At 37.8% G+C, this 23872-nt stretch overlaps 1 protein-coding gene across 7 annotated transcripts in view; it reads left to right on the top strand.

Moving 5' to 3' along the window:
• The window catches only part of LOC150085649 (cilia- and flagella-associated protein 206), a 465016-nt gene that overhangs the window by 139522 nt on the left and 301622 nt on the right, over positions 1 to 23872 (top strand). The window contains exon 2 of one of the 7 annotated variants that reach the window (XM_090373416.1): positions 3758 to 3885. The exons of the other annotated variants lie outside the window; for them this stretch is intronic. Coding sequence (XP_090229542.1) covers positions 3876 to 3885 — 10 coding nt within the window. The 5' untranslated portion in view covers positions 3758 to 3875. The remainder of the gene's footprint in view (positions 1 to 3757; positions 3886 to 23872) is intronic. 7 annotated transcript variants of the gene reach the window in all.

Below are 23872 nucleotides of genomic sequence, written 5' to 3'. Positions count from 1 at the left end.
AGGGTTGGTTGAGTGGAAGATGACAGAGAGTGGTAATCAATGGACACTGCTCTTCATGGACAAATGTTATTAGTGGAGTCCCCCAGGGTTCAGTGTTGGGTCCATTGTTGTTTTCTGTATTCATTATTGATATTGATGGTATATCAGGCTTAATGTCCAAGTTTGCTGACAATACGAAGGTCGGCAGGGTTGTTAATGACACTAATGACAGTATGTTGCTGCAACAGGATCTAGAAAAGTTGAGTAGATGGGCTAAGAGGTGGCAACTGAAGTTTAACATTGACAAATGTAAAGTACTACATGTGGGAAGTAGTAACCCCAGAGTAACATATCAACTGTGTGGTACTACACTGATAGAGGTACAGAGTGAAAAGGACCTGGGGGTAATCGTGCAGGTAGATATGAAGTTTTCTGAACAGAGCAGACGATCTGCAAGAGTAGCTCATGGTGTCTTGTCAATGATATACAGGAATTTTTCTAGCAGGGATAAGGAGTTGATTATCCCTTTGTATAAGGCAATGGTCAGGCCACACCTTGAGTACTGTATACAGGTCTGGAGGCCTCATTTCAAGAAGGATGTAGAGATGCTGGAACGAGTACAGAGAAGGGCAACAAGATTAATGAATGGAACAAAGGGGTGCTCTTACGAAGAAAGGCTTAAGTTTTGCAAATTACAGTGTCTGGAGACTAGGCATCGGCGAGGTGATCTGATAGAGGTGTATAAAGCCTTGAATTGTTTGAGCATGCTCAATGCTGATGGGATTCTTCCTCTTGCTCAGAATAATCGCCTCAGGGGGCGTAAATTCAAATTGAGGAAAGACAATTGTAGGATAGATGTTCGGAAGTTTGCCTTTAACCAGCGGGTGATTGATTGCTGGAACAAACTTCCATCTGTTGTTGTAGAAGTTGATAGCTTAAACTGATTTAAGGCAGAACTAGACAAACATTTGGAGCGTGTGAATTAGCAGGGGGTGGGGGGTGTTGGCTGATTCTATATAAGCTTGCTTTTTGCATCATGTGCCCTTGCTAATGCTATTAAGCACAGCTACTGAAAATTGAGAATTTCATTCATAATTTATACTTTCATCTGAAGCTGTGCTTAATGACACTAATGACAGTAGTCATTATGGAAAACTGAAAATTGTTTATCTCCTATCTCAAGTTTGCCAGATAAATTGACAACTTATAAGCCAAAGATTCTTGTCCATACTCCATATTCTGAATAAAATATAACTGGATAAAATAAAGTTATCTTTATTTCATTGTCTTTCTGAAATGACTGGCACCTCCGTAGCCAGGTGGGAAGGAGCAGCAGTGCGTAGCACACGCTTCTCGATTATACCGGGGTTCGAGCCCGTCACCACTAAATACGAAGGATGCGGAAAGGTCAGGGAATGACCACCGCATATCCCGGAGCAATATGGCCTTAGTTGCTAATGCTCCTAAAAATGAAATAACTAACTAACTAACTATCTGAAATGACTTTTTTTTTGCCTGGATTTCAAGGCAACTGAAGGTGTTTCAGTACTTGTGAAAAACTTTCCCATGAATTCCAAAGCAGGGAGAGTGTGTTCTCAATTTGAACATGCTGGGGATAGAATCTAAAAGCCTTTACTTTTGTTTCCTAACTAACTAAAAAAAATTATAAAAAATAATCTTACAAAAAATATCCCATGCACTATTTTGTTTCTGTTTATATTTTTCACCTCATTATTTTATTTAATTCTTTTCTTAAATGAAATATTGCCAAAATAATCACCTACAAAATCACTTTGGTAACTTTGTGGTACCAACTTTTTTGCAATCAGATTTTGATCAGTGTTCCAAGTGTTAAAAGAGTAAATAATAATAAAATAATATTATAATTATAAAAAGTGTTTAATTGTATAGAAAAATAATGTGAAAAATTGATGCCTTCCTTCCAATGCATTCTCACTTTATTTCTACTTGAATGTTAACATTTTTTGTTTGGTTAAATATATTGTCCTAAAACCAGCATTGTCCAGGATTTCAGAGTGGCAACTGTAGAAAGGAGGGATGAATCATACTGCAAGAGTAAATTCTGAACCAAAGGAGAAGCATGCAGAAAGGAGAAAAAATTCTGTAACCACTTCTCTATCATGCTGAGGATGATAAATTGGATCAGGTTTAAATTTTTAACTTGTTTTAATTCTCAACCAAGAAATGCAGAAATTAGCAGTTATGCTGGGTATTTCCACAGATGAAATAATGGCTGACTGTATTATCCATGAGTCTGAAGAAATTTTTTTGCAGTTATAAGACTATCCAGGAGAGAATGGGCCTATAAAAATGGAACCCCAATTCTCTACTGATTGTTAAAATTGTGTTCTTGTTTCTTATAACACCACCGTTAGTCTGTTCAAGCATAACCAACATTCTTACTGTCCAGATAATTTAAGATCTGCAGATCAGAGTAGACAAAAGTGCTGTCAGTATTGTGAGAATCAGTACAATGTGAATTGTCAACATTAGATCTGGTTCAAGGCCACAGCTCATATTAGTCGAAAATTTAGAGTTCCTGAGAAACAGATATGTTTTTATGTGAATGAATTGATAGACACAACACTATTATATCACATGTTTGATTTAGTAATTTATTATCAAAATGATACAGTTTAAAAGAAATTGAACCATCTCAATATACCTAAACTATTTATGGATACATTTCAGGAACTCACTGTTTCCTTTCTTCAGACTGTGGGTGATAGAACATTGTTTGAGGAATGGTACTACAAGTTTTCAATTTTATAATGATATTCGATTATTTACAATTCAATCTATTCTAATTATAATATACACGTTTACATTTACAGTTGTATAATTATTGGCACTTTTTCTTATAAATTTAATTTAACCCCAGGGGCTCACATCTGGTGAGTATGGGCTTGGCACACCCCAGGGTCCTGAGCTGGATATCATCATTCTTCTGTTTATTGATGAATCCCCCCCCTCTCTCTCTATCTCTCTCTCTCTCTCTCGTCTCCTCTCTCTCTCTCTCAGGGTAGTTCAGAAAATTTTTTGACTGGTGCAGCATAAGCCTAAGGCTTCCTTGCACCATATGGCTAATGATAATAATAATAATAATAATAATAATTAATTAAGTCTGAAACATCTGCACATGCCTTTTCCTGCAGAGGGCACATGGGGATTCCTCCAACACCCATATTTCTAACAACAGATTCATCATACTCCAGAAGAACCTTCAAAGAAGCATACTTTACAAAATGGTTCTGAAACTCCACAATCAGCAAGAAGCTAGGAGTAACTTCCACAATATTTATTACAACCTATTCCATACAGATATCCTGAAGAAGTTCTCAGCAAAAAGAAAATTCCCAAACCTCTTAATAAAAAAAAGTAAATCGAGGTGGTCCCAATTAAAATTCAAATTAATTGAAAATTTAAAATTTAATTTTTAGAGCTTTAACTTAAATTTAATGAACTATTAATCAACTAAATAATAATAATAATTATCATTAATGTAATAATCATAACAATTTGGCAATTGTATGACAGTTTTATTGGGACATTATCATTTAATTTAATTTTAATATTATAGTAGTACAACACAGTCAATTATTAAATACTTCATATGTCGATATAATAATCCATAACAGATTAAAAAGTTTAGAAATCATCCATAGATATACTCTTAAGCTAGTCTCACCCTTCCTCCCCAACCTCAGAGCCATCCTACTCTACCCTCCATAATATATCTGTACCCAAAATCCCCCAGGTTTGCCACGCAACAGCTTCCCGCTACACCAAGTCAACTGCAACCTATATATAAAAGTCAGTCCACCCCTTCCACTCTAGTCTTCCCCAACTGGACCAAGAGACTCCACTTCTGGATCATGTTAACAGGTAAGCCTTTCCAACTAATTTAGAGAGTAACTTTAGAGATATTAATGAATTAATGAGCTAATTAAATTTATAAGAAAAAAATATACTAATTATATGACAATTTTATATGTAAGGGAGTATAGTATTATTAGAATATGTTCTATTAGAAATTACCAAACTGAAAACTTATAGTACCACTCCTCAAACAATGCTCTATCCCTTATTGGCCTGAAGATGGGAAACAAGTGAGTTCCCAATATGTAGCCATAAATAGTTTAAGTGTTTGGCATTGAGTTGGTTTAATTTCTTTAAATTTTATCCTTTTGATAATAAATTACTTAATCTGCCATGTGATATAATAGCATTGTATGAGCAATCATAGAAACCTCCCCCCCCCTCCTCTTCCAAGTAACTAGAAAGTTTTTGGAAAATTTAATTTTTTTTTACTTAATTTACATAGTAATTGGAAAGGTTGAGGAGATTGGGCTGAGAGGTGGCAAATGAAGTTTAACATTGACAAATGTAAAGTACTACATATGGGAAACAGCAGCCCCAGAGCAACGTATCAACTCTGTGCTACTACACTGACAGTGGTAGAGAATGAAAGGGACCTGGGGGTGGTTGTGCAGGCAGATATGAAGTTCTCTGAGCAGTGCAGACGGGCTGCAAGAGTAGCTCATGGTGTATTGTCAATGATATATAGGAATTTTTCTAGCAGGGATAAGGAGGTGATTATTCCCTTGTATAGACCCTGCAAATGATGATATTCTCTTCTTCCCTACGTGGAACTGGGCAGGAATAACAACCATAGGCGACCTCCTGACACCAATCCTTGAATGGAAAGGATCAGAAGATTTGCCCATTAAAACCATAAATGCAAAGCAGCAACACATACATCTAAAATCAGTGATCATACAAGCTCTTCCAGACATCACTACAACTAAAGGGATTGGAAATGTCACTGGATCCTCGCCTATACCAACCTTCGTCATCACATCACCAAAAGACACGGTACCTCTGTCTCCTGCACCCTCCAAAAAATTCTCTATCAGCTAATCATGTCTCGCCATACAACTACCATTTTCCTGTCATCAACATCCCTAGCTGTCCCTACACTCCTCTCCAATCGCCACAAGCCACCATCAAACTTTCAGTGGAACCTTCCGTACAGGACAATGTTCCAAATCGGATGCAGACATCCAGTGGAGACTGTGACACCATCCTTCCCACCCCACTCAAGCTACAAATCTTCGGGTTACGCTACTGAAACTACTGCCTCTTCTGCGCCACTCCAGGTACCCTGGAACACATATACCTGGCATGCCCTGTGAACAAGGAACTCGTCAAATACACTTTGGATGCAGCAAAGCTTGCCTGCAACCACGCCCACACTCCGGAGGACTACTGGTACCTACTTCACTCTGAGCAGACAGCACACACCACCTGCAACTTCCTATTCATTGCAGCCAAGGCCGTCATTTACAACTTCTACTTGAAGCACACAAGAAGCAGTGACAACGTGCCTCCTGTCGACATATCGGCGCAACATCTGAAGTGGAGCCTACGGAGGAAGTTTCAGAGCAGACTTTTACTCGAATTCCACAGCAAAAAACCAGAAACTGTGGATCATCTTAACAGCGAATGGAACAGTGGCAGTCACCTCTTCACCATCACTGAACAGCCCATCACCTTCAACGTGTGACACTTAATATGAGAATGATCCAATGCCAAGAAACTGTTTTCTTAATTCCTGAAATTGAAATGTTGAAACGTTTGTATTTCATTCTAAAAAGTTTTCTTTATCTTTCTTTTTTGCTTTGTACATAGAATGTAAATAGTTGTTGTTGAAAATGTATCTACTGTTCCCGTTTTAATAAAATAAAAAAAAATAAATAAAAAAAAAAATAGACATGTGGCAGAGAAGAAAAATACATGGGATACATATATAAATTAACAGGTAACACAGAAGCCTATGATAGATATAAGCTGGTCTGTAAACAAGTCACAATGGAGGTTAGGCAGGCAAAGGCAGATTACGAGAAATCTTTGGCAAAGGATGTAAAAAAAACAGCAAAGAGTTCTTTTCTTATGTAAACTCTAGAAGGAAGGGGATGAATCAGATTGGTCCACTTGATATCGATGGTTTACCTGTTGATGATCCTCAGGTAGCTAACAAACTAAATGAATAATTTGCATCTACATTCACACATGAGAGTTATTCAGGGAGGGGAATGCCAGAGGTGAATTAAACTCTGATAAGCTAGATAATCTTGTAATAACTCAGAGTAAAATGGAGGAGAAATTGTTGAAGATAAACATAAAACAAGGCACCTCTGGTGGATGGAATCTATCCAGTTATATTAAAGGAGGCAGCAAAGGAAGTAAGAAAACCCTTAGCCATAATTATGAGAGCTTCCTTGGACTCTGGGGAGGTACCCATGAACTGGAGATGTGCAAATGTGACCCCATTCCACAAAGGAGGATCAAAGGAAGACACAGGTATTTACAGACCTGTTAATTTAACTTCTGTTCTAGGAAAATTAATGAAGGCACTGGTTAAAGAAGTATTGCAGGATCATTTAGATGAGAATTCAGTTATAGCTCAGACACAGCATGGGTTTGTTAAGGGGAATCCTTGTCTGATCAATTTGATTGAATACAATGATTTAGTCACAAAGGAACTGGATGCAAAAAATTAATTTTCATATTATATATTTGGATCTTAGAAAGGCTTTTGATACTGTTGCACATGGAAGGCTGCTGCACAAATTGGAGCAGTGTGGCATTAGAGGCAAATTGCTGCTAAGGATAAAGGGTTGGTTGAGTGGGAGAAGAGAGAGTCATAATCAATGGATGCTGCTCATCGTGGACTAATGTTATTAGCCGAGTCTCTTAGGGTTCAGTGTTGGGTCCATTGTTATTTTCTGTATTTATAAATGATATTGATGATGGTATATCAGGCTTAAAGTCCAAGTTTACAGACAATACGAAGGTCGGCAGGGTTGTTAATGACAGTACGTTGCTCAACAGGATCTACAAAAGTTGAGTAGATGGGCTGAGAGGTGGCAACTGAAGTTTAACGTTGACAAATGTAAAATACTACATATGGGAAGCAGTAACCCCAAAGTAACGTATCAACTGTGTGGTACTACACTGACAGAGGTAGAGAGTGAAAAGGACCTGGGGGTAATTGTGCAGGCAGATATAAAGTTTTCTGAGCAGTGCAGATGGTCTGCAAGGGTAGCTCATGGCGTCTTGTCAATGATGTTCAAGAATTTTTCTAGCAGGGCTAAGGAGGTGATTATCTTCTTGTATAAGGCAATAGTCCGGCGAAACCTTGAGTACTGTATACAGGTCTGGAAGCCTCATTTTAAGAAGGATGTAGAGTTGTTGGAATGAGTACAGAGAAAGGCAACAAGATTAATGACTAGAACAAAGGGTTGCTCTTATGAAGAAATTGTTAAGTTTTTCAAATTACAGTGTCTGGAGACTAGGCACCTGCGAGGTGATCTGATTTTTTTTTTTTTTTTTTTATGAGAACCCCAAACACGAGAGGTATTATAACCTATAGTACTTAGTACCGTGCTTGGGTTGGAGGTTGAGAAGACGAAAGAAGATATTTGTTGATATTGGACTTGAACTTCTGTAGATTGTAATTTTCAGGAAATACGTATGAAGGAAGGTTGTTCCAGAAAACGGCAGTTGAATGAATAAATGAGGAAGATGAAAAGTTGGTTCTGTGGGTTTGAAGTTGGACAGTAAATGGATGTTGGCTGGTGGCGGCATGTGTTCGGACTGTTTTGAAAGAGAGAGCGGGAATTATAGAAGCCAATTCAGAAGAACAGTGCCCATGGAAGTATCTGTAGAAGAGGCATGCAGCAGAAACAGTGCGTCTATGAGAAAGCGAGTGGAGAGACTCTGTTAGAGATGAATCATTAATTAACCTAACTGCCCTCTTCTGAATGGAATCAAGAAGCCTGAGAGAGGTTTTGGGGGCACCACCCCAGATGTGGGAACAATATTCCATGGCAGGGCGGATTTGCGATTTATACAGAGTGAGCAGCTGTTTGGGAGAAAAGTAACGCCGAGAGCGAAAGTGAAAACCAAGTTTTTTAGATGCAGAGGAAGCAATATTTGTAATGTGCTTGTGCCAAGAGAGATTAGAAGTCAGGGTAATCCCCAAAAGAGATATATCATTTTGTCTATAAATCGGAGTGTCACTAAAGATAAGCATAGGAGCAGAAGAATCCTTTTGCGAGATATAAGACGAGATTGAGTTTTAGAAGGGTTGAAATCAACTAAGTTGTCTTTGCCCCACTAGAGAATTACCTGAAGATCGGCATTTAAGGAATTGGCAGCAGATTTTCGAGAACTTGAAGCTGATTGAGCTGGACAAGGTTTCTCAAAATGGAAAGTTGAATGCAATGTGCTATCATCGGCAAAACTATGGATAGGATTTCCAGTCAATGGAAGAAGGTCATTGATATACAAGAGGAAAATAGTGGGGGAAAGATCTGAACCTTGGGGGACACCGGCATTAGTGGAGAAGTTAGAAGACAGAGAGCCATCTACCATCACCCTCAGTGAGCGATCAGAGAGAAAACTGGATAACCAATTACTAAAAACAGTTGGCAAACCATAAGATGGAAGCTTGTTTAGAAGACCTTTATGCCTAACACGATCAAAAGCCTTTGAGATGTCAAGAGCAACTACTTGTGTTTCACCGAACCTTTCCATTGAATTAGTCCATAAATGGGTAACATAAGCCAGAATATCACCAGTGGATCGACACTGACGGAATCCATACTGGCGATCGTTGATCAGACGGAAGGTTTCTAGGTAGTTTAAGAGTTGGCGGTTAATTGATTTCTCCATTACTTTAGAAAGAGTAGAAGTAATTGCAATGGGATGATAAATGGATGGGAGGGATTTGTCACCCTTTTTAGGAACTGGCTGGATATGAGCAAATTTCCAAGCAGAAGGAAAAACACCTTTGGAATAAGAAGTGAAAAAAGGCGGCAAAGAATAGGAGTAAGTTCAGGAGCACAGGTTTTGAGAACAAGTGGAGAAATACCATCAGGACCTGGAGCTTTCTTAGCATCAAGATTCATCAAAATCCTTCTGATATCCTTTTGACGGAAGACCACAGGAGGCATTGAATGGAGCGTGTTAGGAATGGTGGGAGGTGTTTTACCAAGATCATTAATACATGAGCTCGAAGTAAAATGGGATGCTAGCAGGTCAGCTTTATCCTTGGCTGAAGTGACAACAGAACCATCTGGTTTGGACAGAGGTGGGAGCAGAGATGGGCAAAAGTTGCGGCCAATAGCTTTGGCAAGAGACCAGAATGCTCGGCTACCATTAGGGCAAGAAGCAAGTTTTCTACTCTTAGCCTGTTCAAACTCTAGTTTGGACTGATTAATAACTGCTTTACAATTGTTGCGAGCTTTGGTGTAGGCAGAAAATGAAACTGAAGAATTAGAAACAAGCCAATTACGATATGCAACGTTCTTCTCTTGGATAGCCTTAGCACATTTATTGGAAAACCAAGGTTTAGATAAAGGGCGAGATTTTAAAGTGATTGAGGTTTATAAAGCCTTGAATGGTTTGAGCATGCTCAATGCTGTTGGGATTCTTTCTGTTGCTCAGAATAATCACCTGAGAGGGCATAAATTCAAATTGAGGAAAGACAGTCTTAGGATAGATGTGCGGAAGTCTGCCTTTAGCCAGCTGGTGGTTGATTACTGGAACAAAATAAAACTTCCATCTGTCATTGTAAAAGTTGCTAGCTTAAACAGATTGAAGGCAGACATTTGGAGCTGGGGGGATGAGTGAAATGAGAAGGGGATGTGTGTGTTTTTTTGGCTGATGCTATATATTATATAAGTTTGCTTTCTTGCATCATGGGCCCCTTGCGAATGCTAATGTCTGCCAGGTGCAAAAGTTGATGCAGACCGGGCTAGCCTAGTGGGTAAAGTACCTGCCCGGCAACCCAAAGGTCGCGGGTTCGATTCCCGCCTCGGGCTTGGATCAAAGTACTACAAAAACCTTGGGAGGTGCAATATGGCCACAGACGCCGATGCGCCAACAACTACCAAATAAAAAAAAAATAAAAAAAAAAGCAAAAGTTGATGACATTGAGTAGCCATCATCCTTTAAGGGTACCAAAGGTCACATTGTTGTATGTTGTTACTAATGATATTGAGTATATCTTAGATTTATTTAACAGATACAGGAAAATTTTGTGAAAAAAGTGCAATTTAGGATTCAATTTGAAAGTATATGCAACTATGCCCAGTCATGATAGGATAGGAATACATGATTCCGAGCCTTGTCAACCAAATTGGTCTTGTAGAGACTGTGCAGTTCTCATAGAGTAGAATTTTTTCAGTATTGTCTGTGCTTTTCAATAGGCGAGACTGATTTTACAGGTATGGTATATGTTTAACCTGGTTTATAGTATTGCATCTTTTTGTAACACCTGACAGGACTTCATTTTAAGTTTAATATTTAAAACAAAAAAGGATTTTTTGAATTGTGCTCCTAATGTACTAATGCATCACATATTATCAATAGATTGCAAAACTTATTAATCTCAGTTCTGCATTTCTTAATACTAATTGAAAATTTATAAATGTTGTCTTTTTTACTACTAAAAGTACTCATTATTTCTTCAAATAGGCCTCGATTGGGAAAATAACCTGATAATACAGTAAACTTTCAAAATAATAGTACCTTCAGGGTTTCAAGGTGCTGTTATTTCGATTTTTCCTAGATTATATCTAGTAAGTTTTATTTTTAATGTATTTAATGCAGAAATAATGAGACCAAATAAGAAATAGAGAGATTAAGACAGCAATTTTATTAACTGCACATTAAAAAAAAAAACATAAACATGTTGATGATCCAATGTTATATTTCTCCATTAATGCACTACTGCTTAGGCCTCATTCTATTTTCTTTATTATCTCAAATTTTGTCTGTGCGGTAGCACAATGGTATCGTCACCATCCTGTCCATACCAGATGGAAAAGGCCCAGGTTCGAATCCGTCGATGATGCGAGGAACTTTTTTCGGCTTTTTCACTCCATGGCTGAGTTAGTGGGTCTCAGGAGTAGATTGCAAGGTTTTTCCCACGGAAACTGGGGTTTTTCATTCAGAAAAACAGGCAAATCAAGCAGAGAACACGCGCAATTTGCAGACACAGTGCACATGGGTATATCAGTTATCATTCCAATGATCGTAATGTAATAGTTTGGATTATATCAAGTTTGTTACTAAGCTTTAATGTTGTTTTTCTTTTCTTCTCTGTATGAGATTTTTCTTTTCTTCTCTGTATGTAAAACAGCAGTATAATCCATGATATCAGTACAGAATTCACTTTGGAAATGGTGAACGTAAACAAATACAGTAATCACGTGACTTGCTTGTTTTCTTTTTTCAGCGCTGCAAGGCATCTGTGTTGTAATGGCACATCTGATCTCAATGTGCCATTATTTCAGCAGTCTACTGTAACTGAATAAATACACTGATCCATATATGTAAAAAAAGACTTTAATAAAAAGAAAAGTAAATTAAATACAGAATAAAACTCTATGTTTAATAGTAAAATAAAAAAATAAAATCCACTGATAAAACTGTGGAGTTAAAAACAATAAAAATAATAGATAGATAAAATTAAAAATATATGAATATTACAGAGTTAAAAGTGATTAAAAAAAAAAAAAAACACCAAAGCTTTCAAAGGTGACTGCCTCCTTTGCCAACAGTGGAACTTTACAGCCATGGTACATCCTTAAAGAATACTAGCAGGATCACGACTCTTCATACACGTTACTGAGGGAGCATAAAAATTATCCTCCAGAAAATGGTCCAGGAGTGTGCCAGGTGGAACCATTCATCCTATCCAAGGATCACAGTCTCAGAGAAAGGATGAATATGAACTCCCCATATCTATTAATCGTATTATGTTCTAAAGAACAAATTGGTTAACTATCAAGCCATTTCTGGTGCAAATACCTATGTGAACATTCAGTAATTCACCTGCATCACCTGGAGAAATTTGATGATATTTCTCCCAGAAGTGTTTTGTCACAGCAGATTTCTGTAATCAGTAGACTTTATTGCTTTTATATGCTCCTCCATATGATCTTTGAACCTACATGCTGACTTCCCTATACACAATTTGGACATTTGATCATGTAAACAGTATCACTTGTACCTTCAATAGGTACAGGGTCTTTTACCATTGACACAAAAGTGTACAGTCAGTCTCTGCTCCAGCAGTTGCACACAGTGTGTCTGAAAAAGTCTGTAATATCCTGAAAGTTTTGTGGTAGCAACTGGTGTGAATGCTTCTCTCCAACTTTGTTCTCCTTCCAAATTTTCTGGGGGTAGCCACATTTTTGGAGATCTGCTGTGACACGTCTAATCTCCTCCAGTCTGTCATCAGAAGTGCTGTGGTGTGACCAAGCCCTATCCAATAAGGCCCTAATTGTATTATTTTTATGATTGATGACATGCCATACTGTAGTGTGTATATTGTCCCCAGCATAACATGGGTTTCCTATAGACTTTTGTTTTCACTCTCAGACCATTCCTACAAACCAACACATCAAGGAAAGGGAGGGTACCCTCTACTTCCACCTCCAAGGTAAACTGAAATATAGGGGGAACCTATTAAGAAAATTGAAAGCTTCGTCTTCTCCTCCCCTCCGTATAATGGCAAACATATCAAAATAGCATTTCCATGCAAGCATGGAGGGGGGGGAGGAAACAGATCCATTAAAAATCCTAGATTCCAGCTCCTCCATAGCTAAATTATCAAAAATAGCACTTATGGGAGAGCCAATAGCCATGTCATGAACCATCTTTTACATATCCTCCAAATATTCTCCATACTCAAGGAAGCCCTTAATGTGGCATCCCTCTCTAATGCCATACACACACAGTTCACACCATGCTCAATGGGAATGCACGTAAAGAGGAACACCACATCAAAGGACACCATTGCCTCACAGTCTTCAATTACCTGAGAGTATACAAAATCAATAAAGTTGATTTTGTATACTCTCAGGTAATTGAACGTGTTCCATCAATTAGTCACCTGCTGGCTGAAGGCAAACTTTCACACATCTATCCTGCAACCATCTTTCCTCAACTTGAATTTATGCCCTGTGTGTAGTCTCAGCAAGTGGAAGAACCATTAACATTCAGCTTACTCAGTCCATTCAAGGCTTTAAACATCTCTGTTAGATCTCCCCGCAGGCGCAAAGTCTTCAGATGCTGCAGTTTGCAGAACTGAAGCCATTCTGGGTAGGAGCAACCTTTTGTTCCCTACGCCAATGTGGTTATCCTTCTCTGCCCCTGTTCCAACAGATCTACAACCTTTATAAAGTGATGCTGTTGTTGTTCTTGTAGGGTTTTAGGAGCATGAGTGACAAGGGCCATATTACTCTGGTTACCTGGGGCACCTGGGGTTGTCTGTAAACTGCGTGTGTTCTGAAGTTGATTTTCTGTTTGCTAGATGAAAAATAAGAGTTTCCGGGAGAAACAACTATGTTATCCTCACCTGAGACCGACTAACTCAGCCGCATTATGAAAAAAGGCCCATAAAAATTCCTCCCATCTTCGACGGGACTTGACTTGGGCCTTTTCCACCTGGTGTGGGGAGAATGGTAATCCTACCTATGAGGGCCTAAAGTAAGGCCTCCAGACCTTTATACATACTCAAGATGCAGCTTAATCATGACCTTATACAAAGGGATAATCACCTCCTTATCCCTTAGGCAGCATGTCTGTTCTGTTCAGAGAATTTCATGTCTGGCTGCATAATTACCTCCAGGTCTTTTTACAATCTCCACTACCCTAAGTGTACTATCACACAGTTGATAAGTTACTCTGGGTTACTGCTACCCATGTGTAGTACCTTGCATTTGTCAATGTTAAACTTCAACTGCCATTTTTCAGCCCATTGACTCAATTTTCCTAGATCTTGATGCTGTAGCTCACCCGATGACTGTCTTTAACCACCCTGTCAACTTTTGTATCATCTGCAAACTTAGATATTAAGCCTGATATTCCTTCATCAATATCATTGATAAATATCGAAAACAACAATAGTCCCAGCACTGAACCCTGGGAAACTCCACTAATTGCATTAGTCCATGAAGAGCAGTGCCCATTGATAACCACTCTCTGTCTTCTTCCACTTAATCATCCCATTATCCATAGTAGTGACTTGCCGTTAATTCCACATTGCTGCAGTTTGTTAGCAGTCTTTTATGTGCAATAATATCAAAAGCCTTCTTGAAAAAAAAGTATATGATGTCAAAATTATTTTTGCATCCATTTCCTTGGTCTTTGCATCATAGTAACCTATCAGATTGGTTAGACAAGACCACCCCTTGAAAAATTCATGCTGTGATTACAGTATGATTGCATGCCTGTCCAAATGGTCCTGCATTATTTCTTTAACCAGTGATTCCATTATTTTCTCTTAAACAGACATTAAGCTAACAGGTCTGTAATTACTCATGTCGCCTTTTGATTCCCCTTTATGATTTGGAGATATATTCACTCATCTCTAGTCCATAGGGATCCCCTGAATCTAAGGATGCTCTCATAATTATGGCTAAGGGTTTGCTTACCTTCTTTGCTGCCTCCCTTAATATAATTGTTTAGATTCCTTCTGCCCCAGTGGAGGAGAAATTGTTGAGGATATCCATCCTCAACAATTTCTCCTCCACTCTCCCTTTCAGTTGTCACAAAGCCATTTAGCCCCACGGTTGTTATGAGTATTTAGTATTCATTTGAGTATTCAGTTTTAATGAAATAAAAAGTTTATTTATTTTGCTTAAATTTTCAGAAAAATTTTGATAACATAAAACAGAAGCATGAAATGTTTAAACTCTGTCAAATGTACAAGTTAGTGCAGTTGCGCCAGTACGTAGTTATAAATTGGCATCATTAAGTATATCTCATATGGTGAATACCTTCACAACAAGTTGCCATGATATTGCCATGTTTTTTTTTCCATACGGGAAAAAATCTTAAAAATGAACCTTATTCATTTTAAAATTCTTTAATTGAACATATAATATACTACATGCATACTGTTTCCATGGAAATGTTTACCACCCAGACAATTTTCCTTATAATCCATTTTGCTTTCACTCTTAAGAAACCTGAAATCTGTCATCATGGCATTATATACATGTCACCGTGATACCACTTTTACATAATGGATATTTCTGGACGAAAGCATTCCCCTTGCTGATCATTGAGGCCTTCCAAAATATTCTGAGTAAAAAACGGCGAGATAGAAATGAAGAAAATTAATTTCCAATACATTTGGCAGCCCATATCTTTATAGCATTTGCAATAAAGTTGATGACAGATTCATAATTATCTTCTTTCCATCCTTCTCCCAAGAAATCCATGCACAGTTGTTTTAAACAATTACCAAGCTGCTGGTTCAGTATTCTGTAGCTTTGGGAAGTTTATTTAAGTTCAAATGAAAATTATTTCTTTAAGTTAAGCATCTGTTAAATTGGGAAAAGTAGCCCTTAGTTAGCAGACTCAACTTCAATTTTTATCCAGAATCTTAACAGAATTTTCTATTAATGCAAGGTTTACATGCAAAGGTGGAAAAGAACCTTATTTGGTTCAACCAGTGGAACATATTTTATATTACTTCTATGTGTTAAAGTGTCCCCCTTTTCCCAACTCTTGTGCAACTGTCCCACAAACATAGAAAACAACAGTATTTTGTGAAACCTTCCTGTAGACTAGTGAGTAATCAAATTATGAATATTCACAGATATTCCAAGCAAAGTCATGGTATTTTATCACTCTCATGATCATGGAACATACTTTCATATGTTTCTTTCAAGTGAACACCATGAAGTAAAGGAATTGTGATGGGAAAGCCCACTGTACAGCACAACTGTTTCTGTTGCACAATGGAGTAAAACTCATTTTAAACTTAATTTTAAGAAATCAATGAATATATGCCATACATTAAGATTTTTCAATGCCTGGTTCCTTCAGAAGATCAGTAATATCTTAACTGAAATACATACTGTAATCCATAATGGAAAAACTTTGTTACTTTTTCAGTATGCTGTAATTTTAGTTCCTGCTTAAAGTTACTTCCATTGTTGTAACCTAGAACCAAGGAGTTCTACTTGCTCTTTAGTAAATTTAAAATCATGAACAAATTCATTCAATCCTTCTTATTTAATTGTGCATCTATTCTACAACTGTCTTTCCTTGATTTGAATCATTGCCCCCTCAGGTTCTTAATCTGAGCAGGAGGAAGAATCCCATCAGCATTCAGCTTGCTCAACCCATTCAAGGCCTTATACACCTCACTCAGATCACCTCGCAGGTGCCTACTCTCCAGGTGCTGCAATTTGCACAAATTAAGCCTTCTTTCTTGGTAAGAGCATCCCTTTGTTCCCCTCATCAATCTTGCCCTTCTTTGTACTCGTTCTAGCAACTCTACATCCTTTCTAAAATATGGCCTCCAGACTTGTACACGGTACTCTAGTTTTGGCCTAACCATTTCCTTGTACAATGGGATAATCACCTCCCTGGCCCTGCTAGCAAAATTCCTATATATTATTGACAAGACTCCATGATCTGCCCTGGCAGTCCATCTGCAGTGCTCAGCAAACTTCATATTTGACTGCACAATTACTCCCCAGGTCTTTTTCACTTTCCACTTCCATGAGTGTAGTATCACACAGTTGGTGTGTTTCTCTTGGGTTATTGCTACCCATATGCAGTACTTTGCATTTGTCAATGTTAAACTTCAGTTGCCACTTCTCAGCTGATCTGCCCAACTTTTCTAGATCCTGTTGCAGTAGCACACTGCCTTTACTGTCATTACAACCCTGCCAACTTTCGTATCATCTGCAAACTTTGACATTAATCCTGATATACCTTCATCGATATCATTGATAAATACACAGAACAACAATCGGCCCAGCACCGAACCCTAGGGAACTCCACTACTAACATTTTGTCCATGAAGAGCAGTGTCCATTGATTACCACTCTCTGTCGTCTCCCACTCAACCATCCCTTTATCCAATGTAGCAACTTTCCCTTAATTCAATACCTCTAATTTGTACAAAAGTCTTTCAAGTTCATCAGTATCAAAAGCTTTTTTGAAATCCAAGTATATGATATCAAAATTATTTTTAACATTCAGTTCCTTTGTGGCCACATCATAGTATCCAATCAAATTGGTCAGACAAGACCTCTCTTTAACAAACCCATGCTGTGTCTTAACAATTACTGCAGTCTTGTCTAGATAATCATGCAGTGCTTCTTTAACCAGTGATTCCATTATTTTGCCCGGAACACAAGTTAAACTAACAGGTCTATAGTTACTTGCGTCACCAGTTCATAGGGACATCCCCTGAGTGCAAGGAACCTCTCATAATGGCTAAGGGTTTGCTTAGTTCCTTTGCTGCCTCCCTTAATATAATGGATAGATCCCATCTGTCTGAGGTGCCTTTTTTTTTGTTTAACTTCAACAATTTTTCCTCCAATTTGCTGTCAGTTATTACAAAATCACTTGGCATCCTATTATAGTTTGATAAACTTCTGGCATTCCCCTCATTGAATAACCCTCATGTGAGATGCAAAAGACTCATTCAGTTTATTAGCTACCTGAGCATGATCATCAATAGTCATCCATCTATGTTAAGTGATCCAATATGATTCATCCCTTTACTTCTAGAGTTTAAATAAGTAAACTCTAGAAGAAAAGAACTCTTTGCATCCTTTGCCAAAGATTTCTCATAATCTGCCTTCGCCTACCTAACCTCCTTTGTGACTTGCTTACAGACAAATTTATATCTGCCATAGGCTTCTGTGTGTCACCTGATAATTTATATGCAACCCACGCATTTTTCTTCTCTGCCACGAGCCTCATTAATTCATCTGACTTCCATTTTGGCCTGAACCTTGAACAGTATTTCTTAGTTGGAATGAAAAGCCTTGTAGCCTCCAAGATTAAGTCCCTGAAGGCTTCCCATTTAGAATTCACCATTCTTCTTTTGTCTTCTCAAACTCCATCTCAAGCACGGTACTAAGTACTATAGGTTCTAATACCTCTCATGTTTGGGGTTTTCATAAAAAAAAAAAAAAAAAGTCACCTTTACGAAAGCAAAAGCCTTGATGGTAGTTACATATTTAATTAATTCCCATATCAAGTACATTGTGATCACTGTCATCCAGTGGTTCCTTTATTTGCAAATTCTTAATGCATGATTAATCACTTCTAATAATCAGACCTAGAGTAATACTCCCTCTGGTTGCCTCTCAAACATGCTGCTGTAGAAAACAGTCATCCAATAAATCCAAAAAAGTCTTGCTAGTGTATGAGTGACCAACCCACAAGTTCCAGTCAATATCTGGAAAGTTAAAATCCCCTATTATAAGACATTCAAATTTACTGGCCCACTATTTCGCTGCACAATTGACCATTATTATGGTCATAAGATTCATTAGGCCTATAAAACACACATACTCTCATTTTTCCTTTCCCAGTGCTTATATCATGCCAAACAGACTCAACATTGCATTGTTCACCAACATCGATTGGATGCACTTCCTTCGATTTTGTGTTTCTTAACTAACAGCATAACCCCCTCCTCCCTTCCTGTGCTGTCTATCCTTTCTGTACACATTGTACTCCCTAAATTCCAATTCTGCACTTCTTATATCTGTGACACCACATCTCTGATATCCCAACAATATCTGCCTTTGATGTCTTGCCTAGCACTTCAACTCATCAAATTTATTAACTGTACTCCTAGTATTTGTGTACATGCAATTATATATGCACCTGTTTCTGCTGTTAGTTACCCTAACACAGATCATGTATTTATTTGTTCCACTGTAACTCTCAACAGTTCTGGAAATCGCCATTGCCTTGCTTTCCTTCCTGCTGCTCATTCCAATAGAAGCAGTGCAAGAATCACTTTTGCCTCTGCCTGCAGCCACTGCTAACCTTTTAGTCTGTGTTACCCCCCCAAGCTAGCAGTTTTCCAACCCATCTAACACTGCCTCGATATCATCAGCAAATATTCTTGCACCCTTTCTCTTTAAATGTACCTCATCCCTGTAGAAGCAGTCTCTCCTGTCAACAGGCATAGACCAGGCTGAAAAATTCTACCCCTTATGCCTTGCAAAATCTCTCCATGGCCGAATTGATCAACAAGGCTCTCATCTTATACTCCCTCCTATCGTGTCTGGGCAGAATAGCAGACACTTTCACATTCAACCCTAACTCGCGACTTTTTTTTCAACATTGACCTGTACTTGAGTAAATCTGCAGATCCCTTACTGTTAATGTCATTAGTTTGAATGTGTACAATAATATCACCTTTTGTGCCCTTAAAAGATGATATCTGCTCTACAACGTCATCAATGTTTGCCCCTGCAGAAATAACCTGGTCCTCTTCCACCTATCCTCCTCCTCGCATAGTACATTCCCCCCTCTCTCTGACAATAGAGTCACCAATAATAACTAGTTCCTTTGGAACCAGTGCATTCTGCCTTGGAGATTGCCTCTATGTTGCCTGATGCACAGGAGTCAGCTCTGCTGTTGAGCTGGGCAGCTGAGAGAATCTGCAGATCCCTTACTGTTAATGTCATTAGTTTGAATGTGTACAACAATATCACCTTTTGTGCCCTTAAAAGATGATATCTGCTCTACACCGTCATCAATGTTTGCCCCTGCAGAAATAACCTGGTCCTGTTCCACCTATCCTCCTCCTCGCATAGTACATTCCCCCCTCTCCCTGACAATAGAGTCACCAATAATAACTAGTTCCTTTGGAACCAGTGCATTCTGCCTTGGAGATTGCCTCTATGTTGCCTGATGCACAGGAGTCAGCTCTGCTGTTGAGCTGGGCAGCTGAGAGCCTGATGGACCCCTCATATTAATTTCTTCAAGGGCATTTACCCTACACCTCAAGCTCTCATAGATGCCGATCAGATTGCTGAGTGGGCACCTAATTTCTTGACACTCTAGGCATCTAGCACACACACACGCACACGCACACACACACACACGCACACACACGCACACACACACCCTTCTTGACTAGATCATGTCCCATTTTAGAAAGTTAAACAAATATTTCACATTTTGCACATTTTTTTAAACTGCGATTCATTGGAAAATCGCCCCTTTGTTTCTTTTCCAAGTCACAGCACTCTCAATAGTCTGTGATCTTTGCTTCGCAGCTCTAGTCTGGATCGTGATTTCTATTTAAATACAGTTTAATTAACAATGGAATTTAATAAGATTAATAAATATTTTTGATTAATTGATAATACTATACTAAGCTAACAGATTCCTAATACAGTGCATCGTATTACATTATCTAGTTTTACATTATACCTTATGCTATCAGTTCGAGATATATACCTTGTGCTATTTCTTATCTATTACAATATGGCAGCTAGTTCAACAATATTGCCACCAACACCGTGAGTCATAACTTCCAAAAATCACTTGTTAAATTCAAAATAAGAAGCTAATGAACGCTATTAAACCTACTTAATATCTTTGTAAAACACAGTGTAGTATGTGAATTAACAAAGAATATGGTAAAATTATCAAAATACTTATCCCTTTACAGCATCCAAAAATCCACCAACTGTTCTCTTCCGTGACCAGAACGCCCTCCAACTGCAGTAGTGGGAAACGAGTTTGATCTGTAAGTTTTCACGAAGTTTCCCATGGTTCTCATGTTGACTTTCTTTATCTTCACCATTCAAGCTTAATGGAGGAGATTTATATTGGAAAGAAATGCCTGATCGCACTTATATTTCCATTACTAAAAAGACTGCGCCTGGCTTTAAAGCGGCAAAATATCAGCTAACACTTCTGTTTGGTGCTAATATGGAGGGTTATAAACTGAAACCTGTGTGTGTATTTGCCTCTATCAAAACCCTGATGTCCTTAATGGTTATGATAGATCGTACATACCTGTGTAATAGTACTCAAACATAAAACGGTGGATGACTGCTGTTATTTTCAAAAGTTATCTTGGATCTCAGTTATGACCAGAATTTAAAGTGCATTGTAAAGCAGAAGGAATTCCATTCAACATCTTACTTATTCTTGATAATGCCACAAGCCATCCACCCAGTATTGTTGATGTCTGCTCCAATATCAAGTTTCTTTTTCCTGGAAAATACAACATCAGTACTCCAGCCTATGGACCAACATGTGATTAAATCTTTTAAGGCTCAGTATTTCAAGTGCATTCTGGCTGATTTAATTGACAAGACTGACCATGAACAGATGAATGTGCAGAAATATTGGTGTCTTCAGTATAAAAGATGCTTTAAAATTCATAGATTTTACATGCCATGAAGTTCCACATAACTGTATTCAAAGTCTGTGGCATAAGTTATGTTCAGATCTTAGCAACTCCTTCAAAGGCTCTGATACCGATCAAGATTATGCACAAGATAAAGAAAAATGCGTGAAACCACTAGAAAGATAAGGTTCAATGAAGTGGAGGCAACTGAAGTCAATGATTTAATTGATTCACATCATTGAGATTTGTCGAATGAAGATCTGTTTTGAACTGGTGCTGCATCACATTTGAGAGGAGGAGGCAGCAGCGAGCAAAAGCCCAAAGGTTAAAGAAGAATGGAGCCTGACAGTAAAAAGATATAAAAAAAAGGTTAGCTGATGAAGACCCTAATCTTGAACGAAGCTCTAAAGTGCAACGTAAAGTTACTCTAGAACTTGCTTGTGTAAGAAGAGGCAATGTGCAAAGCAACTAACTCTGGATTCCTTTTTCAAGCACTCAAGGGAGCAGTCAAGTGAATCCTCCAACTCCCAGATTAGCGTAACACCCCCACCTATCTGGTCCAAATATGAGTTGTCTTGGTTTCATAATAGCCACTGCTACTAATGCGCCAGAAAAATTTAAAATCCAAAAAAATCTGAATCCGAGGGAATGGAACCTGACCATGATAATTCCTCTTGTTAATCTGCATAAGGCCACCCTCCACCCCCAATCTCTCTCTCTCTCTCTCAATTGTTGTACACTATATATTGGTTATAGTGAACATACTTTTTCTTGCTGTACAAAAAAAATAAATAAATAAAAATAAGTAAATCAATAAAGATGAATGAATCTCTTTGGATTGCTCATCACTTTCTTTAGGGGGGCCCAATCTTATAACCAAAGAAGACAAATGGTATGTACCGATAGGGGTAACTTAGCTGGATGTGAGAGTTACTCCCATTGGCCTATTATTGCATTTTGGTGATTATTTACATAACATGGGAATTTAAATTATACAAGATGTTCTGGAACGTAACCCTCAAATAAATTAAGAAGTCACTGTACTTGGTATTATTAAAGACCACTAAAAGTTTTGTGAAACAAAAAATATATTACTAGGCTTTTTTTTTTTATTACTCCAAAACAGCCGAAGCCTTACAGAGAAGGAATTTGACAGTAGCAATATAGTAATCATTCTATTTACAATCTGTACACAATGTCAGGTATTAATATACAATTTCAAATATACAAGGTCAATTTACAACATATACAATGCATATCATGCTTTACAAGCAATTTGCATTTTAGCAAAGCTGTGGTAACAGAGAAATTTGTATTTCTAAGAATTTTGTTGTTTTCTTTTCTTGATAGTTCACATTAAGTAGTTGCATTGATTGATTTGTGTTATTATTCTTATTGTTATCCCTATTTTTTTTTTTTTTTCTAATTGTTATTTCTTATCTTAGTTCATTTAAGAAAAATTTTTTTTTTTTTGTTAAAGCTAAGTATACCTATCTTCATAGTATTATTATTGTTGTTATTATTAAATTAGTCATTTATTTTCATTCTCTATTAGTTTGATTGTAAAACCTTTGTAGCTCTTTTTTGATATTAATGTTTTCATTTAGGATATCAATGTTGGATTCATTCAGCAATTTTGCAGTTCTGTTGAAGTAATGGAATCTGAGTTGATCAGTTCTGAATGGCTCTTGTGCCAGCATATTTTGTCTTCTCAAGACTCTTGGAGGACAGCTGAAGTTGATGAGGTAGAGCAGCTCGGGGGCATCGAACTTTCCAGCCACGAGATGCATTAAGAATTTGCAGTCTGCCGCAGCTCTTCTTTGGTAGAGTGGTGCAATCCTGAAGTGAATGCACCATTCATTATAAGATTTTGTGTTCAATTCCAACCTAGATTTGTACATTAGGAATCCGACTATGGATTTCTGAATACGTTCCAGTTGTTTTATAAGAATTTTGGTGTGAGGATTCCAGATTTGTGAGGCATATTCTAGAATTGGGTTGATTATCATTATGCAAGCTGTTTTTATGAGCTGTACATTGGTGAAATCGAAGCAGATTCTTTTAACCAGTCCAAGGGATTTGGAGGCCTTAGCTGTAGTTTTATTTACATGTGTGTTGAAGTTTCCCTTCTCAGAAAACCATACTCCCAAATCTGAAACCTCATGTATTCTCAATAGCTCATGATTATTAGCTTTATAGAGATAATTAATCTTGTGTTTTTTGTGATAGTCTGCGACAGACTTGGTGCAGCATTTGTTTAAGTTTAGTGTTAGACCATTGTTTGTTATCCATCAGGTGATGGTGTCTAGTCCATTTTTCAGTGATTCACAGTCTTGTGTTGGGTAAAACACAACAGGCTAAACACAACAGCAAAAAAGACAGTGGAACATTATATATTTTGAATCTGCAGCTCTGTATTAGTTTAAAATTTTATTTTGGATTTTTGGTATAGTTCGTGTTATCCCAAATTTAACAGATTTGAGCAAAGCAAGCAGATATGGCCCTTCTACTCTGGATTTATTATGATCTTCAATGACATATCAATGATTGTCTTTGAGGCTGTGTGAATAGAAGCACTCTGTCTTTTGCCTAGACAGCACTTATAACCCTTGAAAATGTATTAATACAACTGACTAAACTGAAAATTTTATTTAG

The sequence above is a fragment of the Mastigoproctus giganteus genome, chromosome 5, assembly GCF_048544385.1.
Source record: "Mastigoproctus giganteus isolate SK-2022 chromosome 5, ASM4854438v1, whole genome shotgun sequence".
Classification (NCBI taxonomy): Eukaryota; Metazoa; Arthropoda; class Arachnida; order Uropygi; family Thelyphonidae; genus Mastigoproctus; species Mastigoproctus giganteus.
Note: the sequence above shows the minus strand (reverse complement) of the source record. Positions and strands in the feature narration are given on the sequence as shown.